At 45.0% G+C, this 20,971-nt stretch overlaps 1 protein-coding gene across 5 annotated transcripts in view; it reads left to right on the forward strand.

Moving 5' to 3' along the window:
• Nucleotides 1-20,971, forward strand: part of CGNL1 (cingulin like 1) — a 126,542-nt gene that overhangs the window by 95,356 nt on the left and 10,215 nt on the right. For all 5 annotated transcript variants that reach the window (XM_042853874.2, XM_008164042.4, XM_008164043.4 and 2 more), the window contains exons 12-15: nucleotides 1,040-1,210; nucleotides 5,565-5,726; nucleotides 6,914-7,003; nucleotides 20,564-20,647. In XM_042853874.2, the coding sequence (XP_042709808.2) occupies nucleotides 1,040-1,210; nucleotides 5,565-5,726; nucleotides 6,914-7,003; nucleotides 20,564-20,647 (507 nt within the window). The remainder of the gene's footprint in view (nucleotides 1-1,039; nucleotides 1,211-5,564; nucleotides 5,727-6,913; nucleotides 7,004-20,563; nucleotides 20,648-20,971) is intronic.

Here is a 20,971-nt window from a genome sequence, read left to right on the forward strand (position 1 = left end):
GATAAGATATCTAATGGGAAAAAGCAAATAAACTGCCGAATTACAAAGAAAAGAGCTTAAAAGCAGTGTAAATGAAAGTGAAATGTGAACTTTGCTGTTAGTGTATTTGACCTGGTGACTATCAATAAAAGCTTTCTGGACTGGAACAGTAGTTGGAACGGTGCAATCTGAAAATACCATGGTAAAACACTCCTGTTTTGTTAAAATAAAGATGCCATATTTGAGCTCTCTTCCATTATGTACAACAGACTCAGCCCTGGTCTACATTGTGCGTGTGTGTGTGCGTGTGTGTGGGGTGGGGGGTCGACCTAAGATACGCCGACTTCAGCTACACGAATATCTTAGTATCTTAGGTCGACTTACCTGGCCGTGAGGACAGCGGCGAGTCGACCGCTGCCGCTCCCCCGTCGACTCCACTTCCACCTCTTGCGAGCTGGAGTTCCGGAATCGACGGGGAGTGCGTTCGGGGAATCGATTTATCCGTGTCTAGACGAGACACGATAAATCGATCCCCGATAGATCGATCCCTACTGATCCGGTGGGTAGTGAAGACCTGCACTAAGTCAGTCCTTGCTCAGCACAACCATCAGCTCGACTGCAGTGACTTGCAGCTGATTTCTCCAGCTGCAGCATTATTGTATTAGTTTTGCCATCTATGTGTGAGCACACAGCTTAGTTTTGGTATGATAAAGTATTCAGTGAGGGCTTCATAGAATAAATTCTAATTTATACAGGTTTAAATACAAGCCACCTGTAAATGCTGCTGGCAGAAATAGGATGGTCTGGGAAATGTATTGCCACACATTTTAGAAACACAATTTTAGAGTTGCATATTTTCAAACTGGTGCATAGAAATTCAGCTGGATATATACACCATTTTGAAAATGTTCTCTACACAGTGAATTATGTTCCTAATGTAACATAGGAGAGCCTGCAGTTAGGAAGAAAAATATTCTTCTGTAGTACTAATGAAGACAGATTCCCTTCTAGCAATGCTTTACTCGTGGGGAATTTTATGTGTTTGTTTGTTTTTTGCCAGATGGCTGAAATTGTAGAAGTGTCCCGGTCATCCACTCTGGAGCTTCAGAACCAGCTTGATGAGTACAAGGAGAAAAATCGCAGGGAACTTGCAGAAATGCAGACACAATTAAAAGACAAAAATCTTGAGTTAGAAAAATCACACCTGACAACCATGAAAATGCAGGATGAGGTACTGGCTCATAAATTGAATGACATGTTTAACCTTTGACCTAGAATCCTCCTCAGACAATTTTCAGGACAAAGAATCTTTGCTATCGTGCTCTTGTGCACTTAATCAGCATGCTTTTGTGTTTGATTCTCCAGGACGATCATCAAGGTGGTACTTCTACAAGGGCAATGGGGTTTACTGGATACAATAGATAAATGCAAAGTGTGTTTGATGAATTTATCAAAATGATATGATAAAGTTTCTGCTGAAGTTCTTTTGCTCATTTAATATTGATTGCTGAAGGGAGAGTTGAGAATTTTGAAATAGCCTTGAATCAGAAAAAGATGGGGATTTATTATTTTTTTTAAAAATACAACAACACAGCCTGGCTTTAGCTTTTTAAAGTAATTGTCAAGGATGTTTGAGATGTTTCAGATTTAAATGACAAAGCTATTTGTGCTGCCCCGAATCAGCCACAGCCTTGAAGACTCTGTCTTTTTAGTATGTAAATTTTACCATAAAATCAGTCTGGCCTCTTTAAAGTTCTAAATACAGTTTTTCGTTATTTGGAAAACCTTTGAGAATAAACGGTCTATGGATGTGCTCAGTATATAAAATATCTTTTAATAATTTGAGCTTCCAGGCCAGAACTTCTCCTTTGTTTCTCTTTCTCTTTGCTGAACTAGAGCAGGGCAAACTTTTTGGTCTGAGGGCCGCATTGGGTTTCCAAAACTGTATGAAGGGCCTGTTAGCAGAGGCTGTGCCTCCCCAAATAGCCAGGTGTGGCCTGGCCCTGCCCCCTATCCGACCCTTCCTGCTTCTCACCCCCTGACAGCCCCCCCGGGACTCCTGCCCCATCCAACCCTCCCCCCCCGTTCCCTGTCAGCCCCCGGGACCCCTGTCTCTGACTGACTGCCCCCCACCACCCCATCCAACCCCCGCTCCTTCCTGACTGCCCCCTGGGGACTCCTGCCCCCATTCAACCTCCCTGTTCTCCACCCTCTGACTGCCCCGACCCCATCCACACCCACGCCTCCTGACCACCACCCCGAACTCCCTTGCCCTCTATCCAACCCCCGCTGCTCCCTGCCCCCTTACCACACCGCCTGGAGCACCGGTGGTTGGTGGCGCTACAACTGCACCGCCCAGAGTGCCAGGACAGGCAGCCGCACTGCCCAGCTGGAGCCAGCCACGCCACCGAGCAGCACAGAGCACCAGGTCAGGCCGGGCTATGCAGCTGCGCTGCCCCAGGAGCTTGCAGCTCTGCCGCCCAGAGCATTGCGCCGGCAGCGGGGGAAGGGGAACAGCAGGGGAGGGGCCAGGGGCGAGCCTCCCAGGGCAGGAGCTCAGGGGCCGGGCAGGAGAGTCCCGCAGGCCATAGTTTGCCCACCTCTGAACTAGAGTGTAAGTTAATAGAAAAAATATAACACAAAAAGGTTAGTTTGAAGGATTGCTGTACATTCTTCTCTCTTCTTTCCTTCCATATTATTTCCACTCAGCGAAGTGTGGTTTATGTAAAGAACTGAAGAGTCACAATGAAATTTGGAAGATAGAGAGTAGGATAGTGAGATCATCAATGTAACTTAGAATAAACTCTTCAAAGCAATCAGTATCTGTACTGAAAGATACTGTGTTTATTTGTTACTCGCATGTTGGTTATAACTATTACTGAAACTTTTTTTATAACTGTAAGCAGTCCACACATTCTTATGTTAAAAAAACTTCAGGCCCCCAAACAAAAAACCCAACCCAATATTATTCTACAAAAAGACACTGGTAATTTTGTTTTAAACTGTGTTGCTATAGACTTTGACTGTAGAGTGCTGCATTATATTTCTATAAGTGAGTGTGTAAATTGTTAGGGCATGAAATGTTTTATTGTATAGCTAGCTGCACAAGATACAGCGTAATCCTGAAATTACAGGAGAAGCTCCTCTCAGAAGAAGCATCCATATAATAGGTTTTATATTAGAATAAAACAAACTTCAGAACAATCAAATGTGTTTCTCTCTCTCTCTTTCTCATGTTGAGTGAGAAATACAGATAAGCCTTCATGATAACCATTTTCATTCAGTGAAATAGGTGTGTTGGCCATTCAGTTCCTTGTAGACAAGAATTCATATAGCACTTGGCATCCTTTTTGAGAGTCTCATCAGAAAGGCTGAGGACTGAATGAGCATGAAAACTAAATTATCCTCTTGCTCGTATTAGTGGTCCTCCAAATCAGTTTTGAGGTATGCGGGTAGGGCAGTATGAGAATTATTCATTACTGTTGCCCATGCTGTAGTTAGAGACATAAGACATTGGATTCTAGGGATGTCAGTCCAGTATAATTTGAAACACTGTCATATTCCGGGGCGCAATCCAGACCAGTGAGAGGTTGTCACTGCCTGCTCCATAATCTTGGGTGCCTCACCATGTTTTGCTGTTGAAGCTCCTAACCTGGGCTGCTCACAAACGGTCTTCCAGAGTGTAGGTCTATGTATAGTTGCAGCCCTGGTCCAGCAGGTCTGATTCCAGCATCCCGTCAGCAACACACCAACCAACACACTCCCTGTCCCGAATTTTCCAAAATTCTGCAATATCCAGCTCGCTCCTGGACAGTTCAGATATTAATGTTCATTTCTCCTGTACGGAGTCAATATTCAACGGTTTGTTACTTTACCTGGAGTTACCAAAAAGTTCAGTTTAAACACAACACTGGATTGACTTAAAAAATAAAACACCATTTATTAACACAAGAAGATTGGATTTTAAATGACTTCAAACATAAAGAGTAGTTAGAAATGGTTACAAGCAAATAAAAGTGAAAACGTGCATCTAAAAGTCCAAAACTTAATCTAGCAAGTTTTGGTTCAAGGCTTTGTTCAAGATGGCTTTTCTCACCACAGTCTCCCAGGATCATGATGACTGACCCTTTCCTCAGTCAGGATCTCTCTCAGAGGCTCAAATATGCTGGTGCCTTTGTTGTCTTAGGTGAAAGAGAGAGAAGTTGGGGTTCTCACCCCTTTCTTTTATAGTCCAGTGAACCTTTGAAGTGGATTCTTCTGCAGGTTACCCTTCAAAGTAGTTTATTCAAGCAGTAAAGAAGGCGACAGGTGAAGGAGACTCCATGCTCTTTCTTCCCCCAGGTGTGTGTACTGAAATCCAAATTGTTCTGTTTCCTGCCATCTCCTCCCCCTGCTCTCTTGCCGGCCCTGTTTACTACGTATATATAAATTGAGGTGAACACACATTCCTTTGTTTGGGATAAGCCTGTTTGACAACTTTTGCCAAGGCAGGGCCATCTGGTTTTGAACATGTGCTAATAACATCACACAGGGAGATTTCATAACTTTACTTATAATGTTGCTACATACATTTTGCCATGAAATTATTGACCAGCAAGTCATGAGTTTTCAAAGGATACCTAACAAGGCATATTTTGTACAAAAATTATTACACTCGTGTGTTGGGTGTGAATACAGGGGTGCTTAGTGTCACACACTGGCATATAGCACACTGTATATTGAATGCTTCCTATTGGTATGCAGATAACTATCTTAGTAGCACAGTATAATGTATGGCCTGTAATTATCCAGCCTTCTCTCACTTGGCCTTTCTAACCTGGTAATGCTCCATCACTGAGCGGGGTACTTCTTATATAAGTAATGTGAGGGAGAACTGAAAGTGAAACTCAGATCATGTGATAGGAGTTTGTGCACTCAAAGGTATATAACACCTAACAAATTAATCAGAGCGCCTCATCACAGGACAGAAACTAAGAGCATCATGCTAACTATACCTTTTAATGGGACTGTGTAAGCTTGAGTGAGAGAATGTAATGAAACACAGACCACGGTTAGGAGAGAGAACCCGCCTCCTCAAGAGATGTACCTCCTACTATATATGTATGGGGCTATAGTTTAATATATACAATAGCAATTATACCATAAATATAATATTGTCATCAAAGTGCCTTCGTGCCAGAGCAAGGGGCATAAGAAAGCATCAATAAACTGTAGTGATGGTATGAAAAGCAAATAAACCTGATGGAAATAATTACCAAAGCTGTAATCATCCACAAAGCTGTAGGACAATTGGCTAAGAAAAAGATAATTAAGTAAAAAATCCAGTTTGTATTATTACTACAGTGAAACCTGTACGCTGAAGGGTATTTTCATATCTGAGAACTCTGATCCAAAGTTATTTACTTGGTGCCCTCTTGTGGATGACATAAAAATGACTCTAATACGCACATAATACTACCTACTTCCTCTCAGCCTGGTTTTTAATAACTTGTTTTAAAAGTCTTAGCAGAAGTGTAGCCCATTTACTGACATTACTGTTACAAAGAAATGTATTATAAATTGTGCCACCTGCCTTCTTGTTTCAGATGCGTCTTATGGAAGAGGATTTACGGGACCACCAGAGAGCCCACGATGAGGCAATTACAAAAACTCAGCTGCTAGAACAGACTGTGAAAGGCTTGGAATATGAACTGGAAGCCAAAAATCACTTGAAAAGTGATCGGGCAAGACAAATGAAACTAATGGAGGTAAAAGGAGCTTTTGGATGGGGGGTCCTTTGGATGCTTGGTGCTTATGTATAGTACATTTTTTGCTAGAGATGATTGGAAACACTTAATTTTTTTACTGTGGTTGTGCCTTGGAAGCAACAACATAATTTCATCTCATCTGATGGAAAAATCGACGTTAGGGCAGTGGTAATGCAAGAACTATTTTGGCATCTCCCAAAGTTGAACATTCAGCACATCTAATAGGGCATATTATGTTCTGAATGGTAGTTATTTTGAGAGCTCTTTTAATACTTTCCTTTCTTTTTCTCATGTGACAAATGGAAGTTCTGACCAGTTACCCCTGTCGTTCTCCTTCAATTCATCAGGCACGAAAATCAGAAAGTTTTAACTCCTAGGCACTTAAAACCTGAACCACTCCCAATGAAATCAGTGGGAGTCTTTGCATTATCTTCAATGGGCACTGAATTAGGCCCTTGTCTTGCTTTTATAAATGGCCTCTTTTTATAGCTGTGAACAAGTTAAAATTAATTTCTAATTTCTAAAGAAAACCCTGTGTTGTAGCACCTCTAGAGTATTTCTAGAAATATTGTTGTTAAATTGTTTATTTAATATTATATATCTGCAATTTTTTATGCTCATAGAATTACTGTAAGTGTCCCTGACCAATGAATATTTAATAATAGGTCATTGGAAATTAAGTCACCTTGTAATAGGCTTGCAAAGTTCCTTCCCGTGGAATTTCTCAGACACTTTTTTCAGTTTATTCAACTTGTTACTGCAGTGGAAAGGGAAAACATGTTCAAACTGGAAGCTAGCTGTTGAACTGCACTGACGAAAGCTGTGTTCTGAAGTTACACTGAAGTTTTGTTTTTTTTTAATAATGAAGTTAATAGCAAACAGGCTATTAAACTCTTGTAGACTTTTCTAGTACAGTACAGATACTTTTTCCTGAGTTCTCTGCAAATTGTCACAGGGGCTGCACTTTTCAAACATCTTTCTGCCATGGTGTGTGTGTGTGTGTGTGTGTGTGTGTGTGTGTGTGTGTGTGTGTGTGTGTGTGTGTGTGTGTGTGTGTGTGTGTGTGTGTGTGTGTGTGTGTGTGTGTGTACAAATCGAGCCCTTGCAGTCCTAAAGAGAAATGGTCAGTAGCATTGAAAAGAGGATGAAGGACTAATCCATTGAACTACTTTTCTTTTTTCATTTAGGACAAGCTGTCCCAGTTGGAACTGGAGCTTGATGAAGAAAGAAACAATTCAGATTTGCTGTCTGAGAGGATTAGTAGGTGCAGAGAACAGGTACTTGACCAATGAACAAAGTTTACTTTGCCCAACTGTAGTGTAGTGATGAGGAAGAAAAGGGTCACAAATAACATTAATACATTAAATATCAGTCTTCAAATTAGATGCTCATTGTATTGCATGCAAGCCAGATAGTAATTATGTTCAACAACAATAGAGCTTTCAGTGCAAGAATATCTTAGTCTCTTATGAATATTAATTAATTTAGTTTCACAACACCCTTGAGATAAGTAGTAGTATTTCGCATTTTACACGTGGGAAAACTGAAACGAGAGTTTGAGTTTCCTAGTTCACCTGTAAAGTCTGTGTCAGAACCATGGATAGAACCTTGATCTTCTGACTTCTGTTCATGTGTTCTAACCCCAAAATCATCTTTCCTTCAGCAGTACACACACTTTGTTACACCTGTCCTGCGGGGCAGATAGTATATTGTGTTAAACTGTCATACACAGCAAACAGAAATTGACTTACACCACAAAATTCTTACATAGTTTTTTCAAACTTTTCACAAACTTTTGGATTTTTCAGATTTGGATTTTCGTCAAGCCAGTTATAAAGATATAGATAGATCATATGTGAAATTCTGATCTGCTTTTCAGAAAACACACATATCACAGCCATTTGAATGTGGTGGTGTGTTGATTCCATTTTTAGATGTTAGTTTCAAAATGGTAAGTAGTTAAAGTGGGATAGAGCTTTTTATTTATGGTTTACCCTAAACAGATTACCTATCAATACTGTACTTTATTCTATTGGAATTAGTTGTGCAATGAATTATGAATGAGACAACTTATTACACAAACGGACAGATTTTCAAAGAAATCCTCTAAAATTCCAGATGCAGTTTGTCTGTCTTTTTGCAGGCATATTTCCTGGTCTGGGTTTTTGTCATGCAAGAAATTTACCTGTGTGCACAAACTGCATGTATGCACACAAACTAGGTAGACAGACATCATACAGCTTGCACACAAGTCTGAGTTTTAGTCATGCAAACACTTGGCTATAAAAAATGTAATTTTGCAAAACAATACTTTTTTAAAGCTGGGTTGAAGCCATTCTGAAAATTTCCCCCAAAGTTTAGAAATAACACTAAGGCTGTAAAATCTAAAAAGCAAGAAAAAGTGAAATCACTATTCTAGCCTTTACATATGTCATGCCAATGGCAGCAGGTGTAATAAGAATAAATTGTGTTGCTTTTATTGACTTACCATTATCTTGACAGAGGGTACATTTGAGGAAGGCAGCATGGCCTAGCACAGAAAGCACAGAACTGAGACTCAGGAGACCTGGGTCTTATTCCCAGCTCTGCCACTGGCCTGCTGGCTAACCTTGGGCAAATCACTTCAACACTCTGTGCCTCAGTTTCTCGATCTGTAAAATGGGGATAATGATACTGCCCTCACTTATAAAGCACCTGAAATCTACTGATGAAAATTGCTGTATATGAACTGGGCATTATTAATTATTATTATTATTACTACTACTACTAATACCAGGGCCATACCTAGGGGGGTGCAGAGACCAGGACATCGGCGCCGAGTTTCTATCTGCCAGGGGGTGCTTTACCCCGCTCCGCCCAGGTCCTGTCCCCACTCCACCCCTCCCCCAAGGCCCCACCCCTGCCCCGCCTCTTCCCTGCCCAGTTCCGCCTGTCATGGAGTATTGGGGGACTCAGGGCCCTGCACCCCCGTCTTCCTGCGATTCACCATGACTCTCAGCCAGCCAGTAAAGCAGAAGGTTTATTTGGATGACAGGAATACAGTCCAAGACAGGTCTTGCAGGCACAGACAACAGGACCCCCTCAGTTAGGTCCAGCTTGGGGTCCCAGGGCATCCCAGCCCACCCCCCTTTGGGGGGTCAGAGCCATCTCTGCCTCCCAGCCATCTCACCACCCAGCTTCCAGCACTCTGCCTTCAGCGACCCCTCCCACAGCCTTTGTTCAGTTTCCCGGGCCAAGGTGTCACCTGGCCTCCAACCCCTTCCTGGGTTCTCATGTTACACGCTCAGGTATTCGCCCTCGGGCAGACTCAGACTCCCATCCCCCAATGCAGACTATCCTAGCCACACTCCCCTGTCAGCATTCACAGACCACAGTAAGAACAGGCCCAGTTCGTCACATCTCCCCCCTTCGAGACCGAACTGAGCAGGGTCACTTTAACCAGTGACCCGGGGAAGTTTGAACCTACCCCCGTTCCCATGGATGCCCCCGCATCCCTCCCATTCCTTGGTGAGAATTACACCAGGCCCCTCCAGTTTCCCGCCCCCCCTTAGGTCGGGGGTGCTTGATGGCACTCGCAGTTCGCATGTGGGAAGGTTTATGCGGCCTGTGCCCTTTTCCCACCCCCATACCTCTGGGGTTCCAACTGGGCTGTGGTCTTCTCCCAGCACTCCAGTCTGGAGGCCTGTGCTTTGGGCTCTCTTGGTTTAGAGCCGCCCTTTTAACCTTGGCCACCCTCCGGAAAGGATCCTTTATGCTGGGCAAGGGTCCTAAAGCTGTTTTCCCCTTGTCCCGGGCCTTCCTTCCCCTCTGACAGGGGTCACAGGATCCGCAGTACTGCCGGACAGTAACAAAGACCCCAGGCCAGTAAAAGCTCCGTAGCAGCCTCTGCTGGGTACGCCAGGTTCCCTGGTGCCCTGAGAGGGGAATGTCATGGGCCTGGCACAGCAGCTGGCGGCGATACTTCTGGGGTACCACCAGCTGCCTCCTGATCCCCCCTGACTTCATTTTCCCTGGGGGAGCCCATTCTCGGTACAGGAACCCCTTCTCCCACAGGAACCTTTTCCGGCCACCTCGTTCCATGGTCTGTACCGCATTGAGGTCGGCCAGGTCCCTTATCTTCCGCAAGGAGGGATCTCTCTGCAACTCGGCCTGGAACTCAGCAGCTGGGACAGGGATGGCCACCTGCTCTTTCTCGCCCGCTGGGTCTGAAGCTGCAGCCCCCCTGAACCGTGTCCCTGGGCGTTCCCTCCCCACCAGGTTAGGGTCCTGCGCCTCAGGCAAGGCACCCCCCCCAAGGCCAGGGCGCAGTGCCCCTCGCCGGCTCTGACTGCGGGTCACAACCAGTGCCCTTTGGGGGTTGCTTGGCCAGTTCTCCAGGTCCCCCCCCCCATCAATACCTCAGTGGGAAAATACGGGTGTACCCCCACATCCTTGGGGCCCTCCTTGGCCCCCCACTTCAGGTGTACCCTTGCCACGGGCACTTTGACTGGTGTTCCGCCCACCCCCGTCAGGGTCAGGTAGGTGTTGGGCACCACCTGATCTGGGGCCACCACCTCGGGCCGGGCCAGCGTCACCTCTGCGCCCGTATCCCAGTATCCATTGACCTTCCTCCCATCCACCTCCAGGGGAACAAGGTACTCTCTCCGGAGGGACAGCCCCGCGCCCACCGTATAAACCAAAAACCCTGAGTCTGGAGCATCCAGCCCCCTAGAGGAGCTGGCCTGGAGCTCTCCTCCCTCCTTAGCAGGTGGTACTCTGCCAGCCCCCCTTCCCTGGGAATGCTGCCTCTCGCCGGGCTGGGTCTCTACTCAGTTAACCCTCTGTGGGTTCCGTCTGCTCAGTCTGTCCCTGAGCCTGGGGCACTGGGCCCGTATGTGGCCTTTTTGGCCACAGTGGTAGCAGCCCATGTCCCATGGGTCCCCTTGAGTGGGTCGGATGGTCCTGACGCCGGATGTTTCCCTCTGATGGGGTTTTTCTGTATTTTCCCACGGGGAGGTCCCATGGTGACTTTCTCTTTGCGTTGTGGTGGGACTGTTCCTTTGGGACTCCTCCCTTTTATCTCCTGACCGGCTCTTTACAAACTCATCGGCCAGCCGGCCTGCATGTCGCGGGTTCTCTGGCTTTCTGTCCACCAACCACAGCCTCAGGTCGGATGGGCACCGCTCATACAGTTGCTCCAGTACCAGCAGTTTGACCAGGTCCTCCTTTGTCTGGGCCCCATCAGCCCACTTGCTGGCGTATCCTTCCATGCGGACGGCTAGTTGCAGATATGAGATCTCAGGGGTTTTATCCTGACTCCGGAACCTTTCCCGGTACATCTCAGGAGTCAGCCCAAACTCACGTAGCAGGGCCTTTTTGAATAGTTCGTAGTCCCCTTTCTCTGCCTCTTCCAGTTGGCGGTACAATGCCACGGCTTTGGGGTCCAGTAAGGGGGTAAGGACCCGGAGTCTGTCCGCGGGATCAACCCGGTGCAGCTTGCAGGCCGTCTCAAAGGCCTCCAGGAAGTCATCCATGTCCTCCCCCTCCTTGCGTGGGGCCAGGATGCACTTATCAAAGCTCCGTGCAGTCCTGGGTCTCCCCTCACCGCTGTCCTTCAGTCTCGCCAGTTCCAGTTCACGCTGACGCTGTCTCTCTTCATACTGTCTCTGTCTCTCTTCATGCTGTCTCTGTCTCTTTCTCCTCCCGTTCATGCTGACGCTGTCTCTCTTCATGCTGATGCTGTCTCTCTTCATGTTGTCTCTGTTGTTTACGATCCTCCAGCTCTCTCAGTTTTAGCTCTTTCTCCCATTCCAGCCAATTCCGCTCCACGGATGCCGAACGTCGCCGGGAGGATCCTCTGCTGGCCGGCGAGCTTCGCCGGGAGGATCCCCTGCTGGCCGGGGGGGTCACGGCGCCCTCGGTATTTGCTGGGCTCCTCCCCACCCTTCCCCTAGGCATAGGAAGGAGGGGTCTCGGGAAGCCCTCAGCAGCCGGCTGACCACTCCCAGCTGGGACAGACACTGGTGCCTGCGCTGCATTTGCCAGGCTGCTTCCCTGAGACACAGGGATCAGTTCATTCGCGCGATCTTCCGCCTCCAGCCGGGCAATGAGCTGTTCTTTGGTGAGCCTCCCACTGCGCAGCCCCCTCTGCTTGCAGAGCTCCACCAGGTCGCTCTTAAGCCGCTTGGCATACATCTTCCTGCTGGCCACTCACCGGCCTGTGTGCTCACAGCTCCCCACAGTTCCCAGGGAGACCCCTAGTGTGCCAGCCCTTCTTGAGGTCACCACCTCTCTGCCAGGGTCGAGCTGCAGACTCCTCCGCCCCGGGACCGCTCGCTGCGATCCCCCCGGGGGACCCTGTTACTGCAAAAGTCCTTCTCGCTGGTCACACACTCCCAGGGGTAATAACCGTCTCTCTCTCACTCTTCAGCACGCCTGGTCCCCGTCAATCCCCCTTCATTTTACTGCTCCCCAGTCACTTACTGCAGGAAGCGCCGTCCACGGGGTGCAGTAGATCCCACCGCTGCCACCAGTTGTCATGGAGTATTGGGGGACTCAGGGCCCTGCACCCCCGTCTTCCTGCGATTCACCATGACTCTCAGCCAGCCAGTAAAGCAGAAGGTTTATTTGGATGACAGGAATACAGTCCAAGACAGGTCTTGCAGGCACAGACAACAGGACCCCCTCAGTTAGGTCCAGCTTGGGGTCCCAGGGCATCCCAGCCCACCCCCCTTTGGGGGGTCAGAGCCATCTCTGCCTCCCAGCCATCTCACCACCCAGCTTCCAGCACTCTGCCTTCAGCGACCCCTCCCACAGCCTTTGTTCAGTTTCCCGGGCCAAGGTGTCACCTGGCCTCCAACCCCTTCCTGGGTTCTCATGTTACACGCTCAGGTATTCGCCCTCGGGCAGACTCAGACTCCCATCCCCCAATGCAGACTATCCTAGCCACACTCCCCTGTCAGCATTCACAGACCACAGTAAGAACAGGCCCAGTTCGTCACACCGCCCCCTCCCCTGAGCGCGCTGTGCCCTTGCTCCTCTCCCTTCACCCCTAGCACCTCCAGACGCGGTGAAACAGTTAATCAGCGGTCGGCGCTGGGAGGGACCGGGAGGCGCCAATTTGCGGGGCCTGCTGGTGGGCAGGAGACGCTGCGGAGGAGGGGAAAGTTGGGAGAGGTGCTCCTCCCCGCCCAGACGGCACCCACCTCACCTCTCCACCTGCCCCCTCACGAAGTGCGAGGCCCCCCAAAGTGCAGGGCCCGGGGCAGTCACCCTGATTTGTCGTACCCTAGGGACAGCTCTGATTATTACTTTAAGTACCTCACTCAGTGAGGAGTTTCCTCAAAATCATGGAGACTACTTGCAGAGTCAGATATTACTCAGTGGAATACATATAATATTTTAATTTCTTTTGGTTTCTAACGAAAAGACTTGTTGAGATAGGAGTAGCTTCAATTTCAGTGGGAGAGACAGGCAATAAAATCCTGCTTTCCATCTCTTTTCAGTGAAATAGTATTTCCCATTGAGATAGCTGAAGTGCCTTAAAATGAGTTAAGCCTCAAATTGCTTGTGTGTGTCCTTGAAACTCCACTGATCCTGTTAGTAATTTGTGGGCCTAAGGTTTCTCAGACTCTTATTGGATTTCGGTAGTGTCTTTTTACCATTATTTCACTGAGATCATACAGGCTCAGAATCGGTGTGTATGAGATATCTCATTATCTGCAGGGATTCAGAATGTAAAGGACCCATTATTAATTTGTAGTTGTGTCATTGTTTAATTAGGAAGCTTTGAATGCTGGAGTCCATGCATGTGCTGCAAGTCTGTGCTGAAACAACCTTAGCCAGATCTGCACTAGTGGGCACTTCAGTAATTTAATTTAGTAGCTAAATAGAAACATAAAATACAGATGGGTAACTAGAATGTCACATAACAGGCAAAAGTGTTTGTGTTGAGATCCAGAGTTCTCATTTCACGCATGAGTTACAGAGGTTGTTTTGTTTTGAGTTTGCCATAGTGGCTAAGTTGTCAATACTGAAGAGTATTTCAGGGTCTGCTAAGCATCTATAATGATGTGAGAAATGATAATGGATTCGTTCTGGTAATATCTGTGGTCTGTAAATGTCCTTTTTATTATGAATGTGTTATCTTAATATACTGATAATGAAGACTAATATTCGAGTGTATAGTAAAAACGCATTAAAATGACTGGTTAACTTTTATCTCAAGTTAAACATTTAAATAAACATTGTCAAGTTAGACAGGTCAAAAATTTCACTTGCAATTAAAATTTATCCCACCACCCTTTTTATTTCAATACTGCTCTGAATCTGAGATAGGGCTGCAGAAGACACTGATTATTCTCTTTTCCCCCTCCCCGATCTCAACTCAAGATTGCAAGAGAGTGAAATCTCAGTTTCTTAGCTAGGTCACCTACTCATAACAAATATCTAGCTGCCACTTCAGAGGTATATGTGATGCAAGGATGTCACACTGTCTTCTACTCTGCTGTGTGAGCACTGAAATACACAGGAATTTTGTTTTTTAGTCACAATCTGCCTGCATGTACACAAGATGGGAATGTGCTTGTTAAGTGATCTCTATCCACTTCCCAGTGGGCAAATATCTCGGTCACTAAAACCTCTGTGGCACTAACTTGGCACAATTCTTGTTGGTTTCATGAAAGAGGTCAAAGATTTGAATGAGCATGAGCACTGAACTACCCTGTAGCCCCTCAAGGTGACCCCCTCTGGTTCAGAAATGAGGGATCTCAGCAGGTCAGTGAGGAATGCTTACACATCTTACTCCTGGGGTAATTCTATGCCTAAAAATTCTGTGCACAATATTTTAAAGTTCTGCATATTTTATTTGTCAAAATAAACACAATATAATCAGGCTGGTTTCAGTTATTTTGGTAATTTATTTTAAAATACCTGTCAGCAAGTATGTCTGTAACAATACAGACAACAACAAAAATTTCAGGAAATAAGTTTTGACAAATAGATTCCTTACTAGGCATATTAATACAGAACTTTGAGTAATAATTCATTTAAACTACAATACAGAAACGTATTTCCCACACATCTCAGAAGCAGTGCAAAGGCTTGGGGGAGTTCAGGGTAATGGAGGACCTGAAGGGAGGCAAGTAATTGTTGGGAAGGAGCCTGGAAGTGAACTTGGAGGGTTCTTGGGTGTGGATATGAGAAGTATGGAATAGTTTCTTTTTGGGGGGAGTGAGTTGTTAGGGAGTTGGGGAGCCTCCCCTATGCACACCCTGGCATACTCCTAGCCTCTCCTATTTAGGCAGACACATCTGTTCCTGTCCCTGTATATCCTTGCACCTCCCACCTTCTGTCCCCATGTGTCCCTGCACCCCCCACTCAGCCTCCCTCTCCCCTCTGTCCCCTTGTGGCGCTGCATCCTCACTCCCATTCAGTCCCTGGCTCAGTGTTGTCACCCCACTAGCTCCTGTGCCCCTGCCCCAGTCTCTCTCTCCGCCCGCCCTTCTGATCCCCAGTCTATGTGACTCCCCCAGCAGCCCCATGTGCCCCGCTTTGTCCATCCGCCCATATTGCCTGCCTCCGCACCTGCCTCTGTCCACAATTACCCTGCTGACAGGCTTACAGTGTTATGTTTGTGACAGTCAATATGTTGTATCCTGTTCCCCCTTCCTTCATCTACCTTTTATCTTCTAGGTTGTAAATTCTTCCAAGTAGGGACTGTCTTTTAGTATGTGTTTCTATAGCACCTGGTGCAGTGGTGCCTGCCTCTAGTTGAGAGTCTTTGGGAGCACCACAATACAACTAATAAGTGTGATGGGTTGGATCACAGAAACCCCTTTGGGGCTACCAACTGATGTGCCAAAACTACTTCTGCCCCTGCTTTCCCTGCCAGCTTGGGACTCCAGAGCCCTGCCTGGCTGTGCCAGACATGCTTGCCGGCCACAAACACAGACCCAGGTCTGAACCACGTCCCACAAACTGCAGGCTTAACTGAAAGCAGCTTAAGAAGTGTTCCTGTCTTTAACACTCAGATGCCCAAGTCCCAGTGGGGTCCAAACCCCAAATAAATCCCTTTTACCCTGTATAAAGCTTACAGGGTAAAAGTAGGATTTAAGTGGTTCCAAGTAGTAACAGACAGAACAAAGTAAATTACCAAACAAAATAAAATAAAACATGCAAGTCTATGCCTAATACAGTAAGAAAACTGAATACTGATAAAACCTCACCCTCAGAGGTGTTCCAGTAAGCTTCCTTTTGCAGACTAGTCTCCTTCTAGTCTGGGTCCAGCAATCACTCACACCCCCTGTAGTTATTGTCCTTTGTCCCAGTTTCTTTCAGGTATCCTTTGGGGTGGAGAGGCTATCTCTTGAGCCAGCTGAAGACCAAATGGAGGGGTCTCCCCGGGGTTTAAATAGACTTTCTCTCGTGGGTGGACACCCCTCCCTCCCCCTGTGTAGAATCCCAGCTACAAGATGGAAGTCACATGGGCAAGTCACATGTCCAGCATGACTCAGTTCCTTACAGGTAGCAGCCATGGTTCACATGCTACCTTGAACAACCTCAAGTAGACTTCTTATGTGGATTGGAGCCTTCCAAGATCCATTGTCCATTAAGTGCTTCTTGTTTGGGCACTTAACTTGCACATTCCTTTCTTAAGAAGCTGACCGAATGCTTTACTAAGGCTACTTAGAAATCAAGCAAGTACACAGCCAATATTTGTAACTTTGAACACAAAAATGATATATGCATACAAATAGGATGAACAGATTCAGTAGATCATAACCTTTGTAGAGATATGTTACATGGCATATGTAGCATAAAACATATTCCAGTTATGTCATATCTACATTTATAAGCATATTTTCATAAAGCCTTATGGGGTGCAACGTCAGAATAAGTGTGTGTGAAAATTGTTTTAGTTATATGGACTTAATACCAGCCCTCCAAAAAAATTTGATTTGGAGTAACTTCAGATTGTTGAAGAGGTTTATTTTTCCTGAACTGGATCAACCACACACCATCAATTTATACTATGAATCCTGTATATAACAAATTGTACCTTCAGAGAAGATCCATTTCCTGTGCAAAATACATGCAGTTACCAGAAATAACTCCAAGGAATACTTGAGCTCAAAGTACTGGATCACTGCAAAATAGAAATCTTATCTTGGTTAGTCCTCTGCATAGACTAGCACTACCTGTATCAGTTTCTCAAAGGATCAAAAGCTAAAATGTTTGTTCATTAATTTGAAAAGCAAATGATAGGCCTGAATCCAAACTCCACTTCCAAGAGCTCCAAACCTTGGGGAACTTTGCATTCAGACATTACTTTCATGGCTAGGCCTAACTAAAACCTGATATCTGAACAGCTTTGAGTATTGGGAAACATAGGATCAGGATACAAATGTTATGGATCTGGCCCATCTTGCGTTTTGCTCTGTGATAAAGTGCTACTAATTATGTTAAAAGTAAAGACTTTAACAAACACAAGAGGGAGGAGGGAGCAATCCTGCTGCCTTTTGAAGTCAAGGGGGAGGAGGATTGGGCCCAAAGATTTTAGTATACAGCATTTTTGTCTGCAAAGAAAGGAAATTATTTGGGCTACTTTGTTATTGTAACATAATGGAAACACATTTGACATGGCTTCGCCAATCTGTGTGCACACAAAAAAAATACAAACATGAATCTATTGATATCAGAGTTGTTTCCAGTAACCGTGAGAGTGAGACCAGTTTCCATGGCAATGGCAGAGTAAATCTGGGAGGATAAAGTTGCATTGGCTGTGTTCTTCACTTCCTTTTGGTAGAATAGTCCCAATGGATTACTGTCCACCTGCACCCTAGTTGGCACTCGGTGTGCAAAGCTAGTAAATGAAAATGTGGAAATGAAGGGGTTTTTTTCAGTGATGAAGGATGACAATTTTTATTAGCTTTCTTAGTTAGCTGTCTTTGTTTGTTGTTGAGTCAGCTGCTTGAGAATTGGATGTGTACAGTAGGTTAATATACATTTTTTCCACTTTTCCTTGCTCAAGAAATGTAGGCTCTGTACCCAGTGGGAGATGGTAAACAATGGTGATAGCATCTAAAAGGTTATTAGAAATCAAATTACTTTTCACTAACCTCAAACTCCGCAGCTGCTTCTAATCCTAAAACTGGCACTAATTGCTGTTATGTCTAATACAGCTTTGTAGAATCTGATACTATTACTTCTTACAATGCTTTGTTTTTAGCGTTCTCTAAATCCAGCTGTGATAACTGTTGCCTTTAGCTGCACAGTTAGTTTATTCTTTTAATGTAATTAGAATATATTATATGTGTTAAAAAGGTAGAATCTGAGCACAAAGCACTGCATGCTACAGACCTACAGTAAATGTTAACTGCTGTGTAGTCTTTCAGAGCACATTTTTCAGGGCACTGTTTTTCCTTTGCATTTAGTGTTGTGCATTTGTTAATGATAAGTACAGGGAGATAGCTGGGAGCTGGTCTCCAACAGGATTTGCATCCTGTTGTTCCTCTTTTTATGGTAATGTGTGTGTAATTCCTGCCTGGGGTCCACTATAATCAGACTGTATTCTTCTCCTCTCCCTTTCTTTTTTGTGACACTACTTTTACTATGAAACATCCAGCAGCATCAGAAATTATCTTGGCGATATAATAATCATCCTTTAAATACTTCCCTAATTTAAGACCTGGTGGTGGTTGTGCACATTTGTCACGGCCTCTGAGCACAGTAAGAGCACAATAGTGCTTTAGTGTGTGGAGCTACATTGTGGCCCATTAAACAAGTTCTAATATCGAACAAAAACCCTTTCTCTAGTTAACAGTTGCGTTTTTAATTAGTCACTTATTTTACTTCAGATCTTGCTTATTTTTCTGTGCCTATTTGCATCACTGAAGCAATTATAGCAGAATGAATAATTTCTTCATGTCCCTGACAACAGAGCTTTTTCTGATATACTATCAAGTGGATAGATGTAAACTTAGGTGCTGAAACTAGGGTTGCTGGGGGGTGTGGCTGCACCCCTGGCTTGAAGTGGTTTCCATCCTATACCAGATTTACAGTTTGGTTCAATCGCTCTCAGCACCCCCACTATACAAGTTGTTCCAGCACCCCTGGATTTAAAGATCAGGAATGCTGATATACCTCAGACACAGTTGTGCATGAAAACAAACTTTAAGAAAGCTTTGCAAATCACTCTCAGAGCTGTCCCTTGGGTACAGTGAATTGGAGCGACCGCTTTGGGGGACCCTTCCGGCCGGTGCGATTGGCTGGCACAGTCGGTCTCCAAAGTGACGTGTTCGTCACTTCCATCCCGGGCCCCGCACCCTCCTAAGGACAGTCCTGCTTACTCTATTTAGTCATCCTTTTGTGAGGGCATTAAAATTACTCCTACTGTTAGGCAGAGGATGTTTTTGAAATCCGTAGTTCACCTAGATACTCTCGTGTCATCTTGAATTTGGTTTTGGCTTATAACTGCCTCCCTAAAAATATCTTCATAAAGCATAAAAGGGCAAAAAGTACTAAAACAACCTTTCATTAGATCTTAACTGAGCAAATGTTTGTTTACTGTATTTAAAGAAGGGGAAAAACCACCTCCGAGATATTATTGCACCTCCAGGCCTATAGGCAACAATTAGTTCCATAAGAACTCTGTTCAGCTGTTGCCAGAATGGAGCCATATGCTAACATTTGTAGTCCAGTAACTAATATGACCTTAGTTTTCAGGAATGTCTTCTGCTGTTGTGAAATGCTACATGGATAAAACACGTACAACTGCATGCAATTACATCACTGTTTGTATTTATATAAAACTTATAGGAACAACTTAAATGACCGCTTTTCAACATGTGATTAGTTAAAGATATGATTTTTAAGGTGATAATTTGGTGGAAGTGACCCAGGATAAACTGTTCAATGTGCGCTGCTTGTTTAACCTTCACAGTCTCAACATCGTTTATTTCATTTGTATGTAAGATTCCCTGATGGCTACATAAAGGTTTTTGTAAGAGACTCTGTTACAGATTTATTTGAAGTGAAAGTTAGTTAGTATGTTTACTCAGCCTGAGTTAATACATAACGATAGTAGTGTAGAAAGCAGAGTCGATGTGGGGAGGAGTATGCGGGTCCCGTGCCCCTAGATTTGCTGCTTGGCTTGGACTGAGCATGCTCAGTAACACTGCTGAAGCCGGCTGCCCTCACTCTGCCCTTCCCTCCCCCCCCGCCGCCCTCCACTACTGGCAGGCATGGGTTGACTCTGGTAGAAAATAGAGTAGTCACTACTGAAAGCTTCACAAAAGTCTTCACAAGTACAGTAATTGGTGTTACCATGGTATTCATTGTATCCCCTAGATGATATTCCTTACACTAAGTACTATCTAGGGAATAGCGTAAATACTGTACATACACTAACTACTTGCAAAGGCATTTGTAATGATTTTGATGGCAATCCCAGAAGGAGCAGGGGCAGGAGGGAATTTGGGCATCACTGACTTGTTGCACTGATATGGTTGTAGCTCAGTAACAGCTCTCATATTGGTTTTCTTCTAAGGGTAAAGTTGTGTGATTCCCAGCAGCTGTTATATTTCTTTGGTCTTCACAAGGATTTTCCAGTGAAAACAAGTTCTCAGATAAAACAGAGGAATGGTATAGCCCTATATTAATTCTGTATTGATAGGGGTGTTTTATCAGCTGAAGTATAGAAGGTATCTTTTTGGATGGAGTCAGTCTTTTTTTGTCCAGGGTTATAGTTGTAATATCTATTCAATATGCCATTTATGGAAAGGGGAATTTTATACTTCTGAATAAATATAGATGCTGAATCACTGAACTGAAGTTTCTGGCTTTTCTTTTTATAATAGATTGAACAAATGAGGAATGAACTACTTCAAGAAAGAGCTACAAGACAAGATTTGGAGTGTGACAAGATTTCATTGGAAAGACAAGTAAGAGTTGCAGCCATACCACCTCAATGTGTGATCCCTACAAATCTCACAAGCTGAGCAAGGCTATGCTAGATTAGTGCCTTGATTGGGTGCATTCAAGTGGCATCTAAGGGCTGTGGGAAGTAGTGCTGGTGATTCACTAGTTTACGCAACATCAGCTTAGTGAGCTTGAGGTACCTACCATCTTTAGAAGAGACAGACGAAAGTGAGTTTCTGACCACTTGTTGTCAATAAAGATCCCAAGGCATGTTTCATAAGAGTAAAGATATTGTTCCCATTGTCCTGGCTGAATTTCCTCTCTGTAATTACATTCTTCATCACTGA

This window comes from Chrysemys picta, chromosome 10 (genome assembly GCF_011386835.1).
Source record: "Chrysemys picta bellii isolate R12L10 chromosome 10, ASM1138683v2, whole genome shotgun sequence".
Taxonomy (NCBI): Eukaryota; Metazoa; Chordata; order Testudines; family Emydidae; genus Chrysemys; species Chrysemys picta.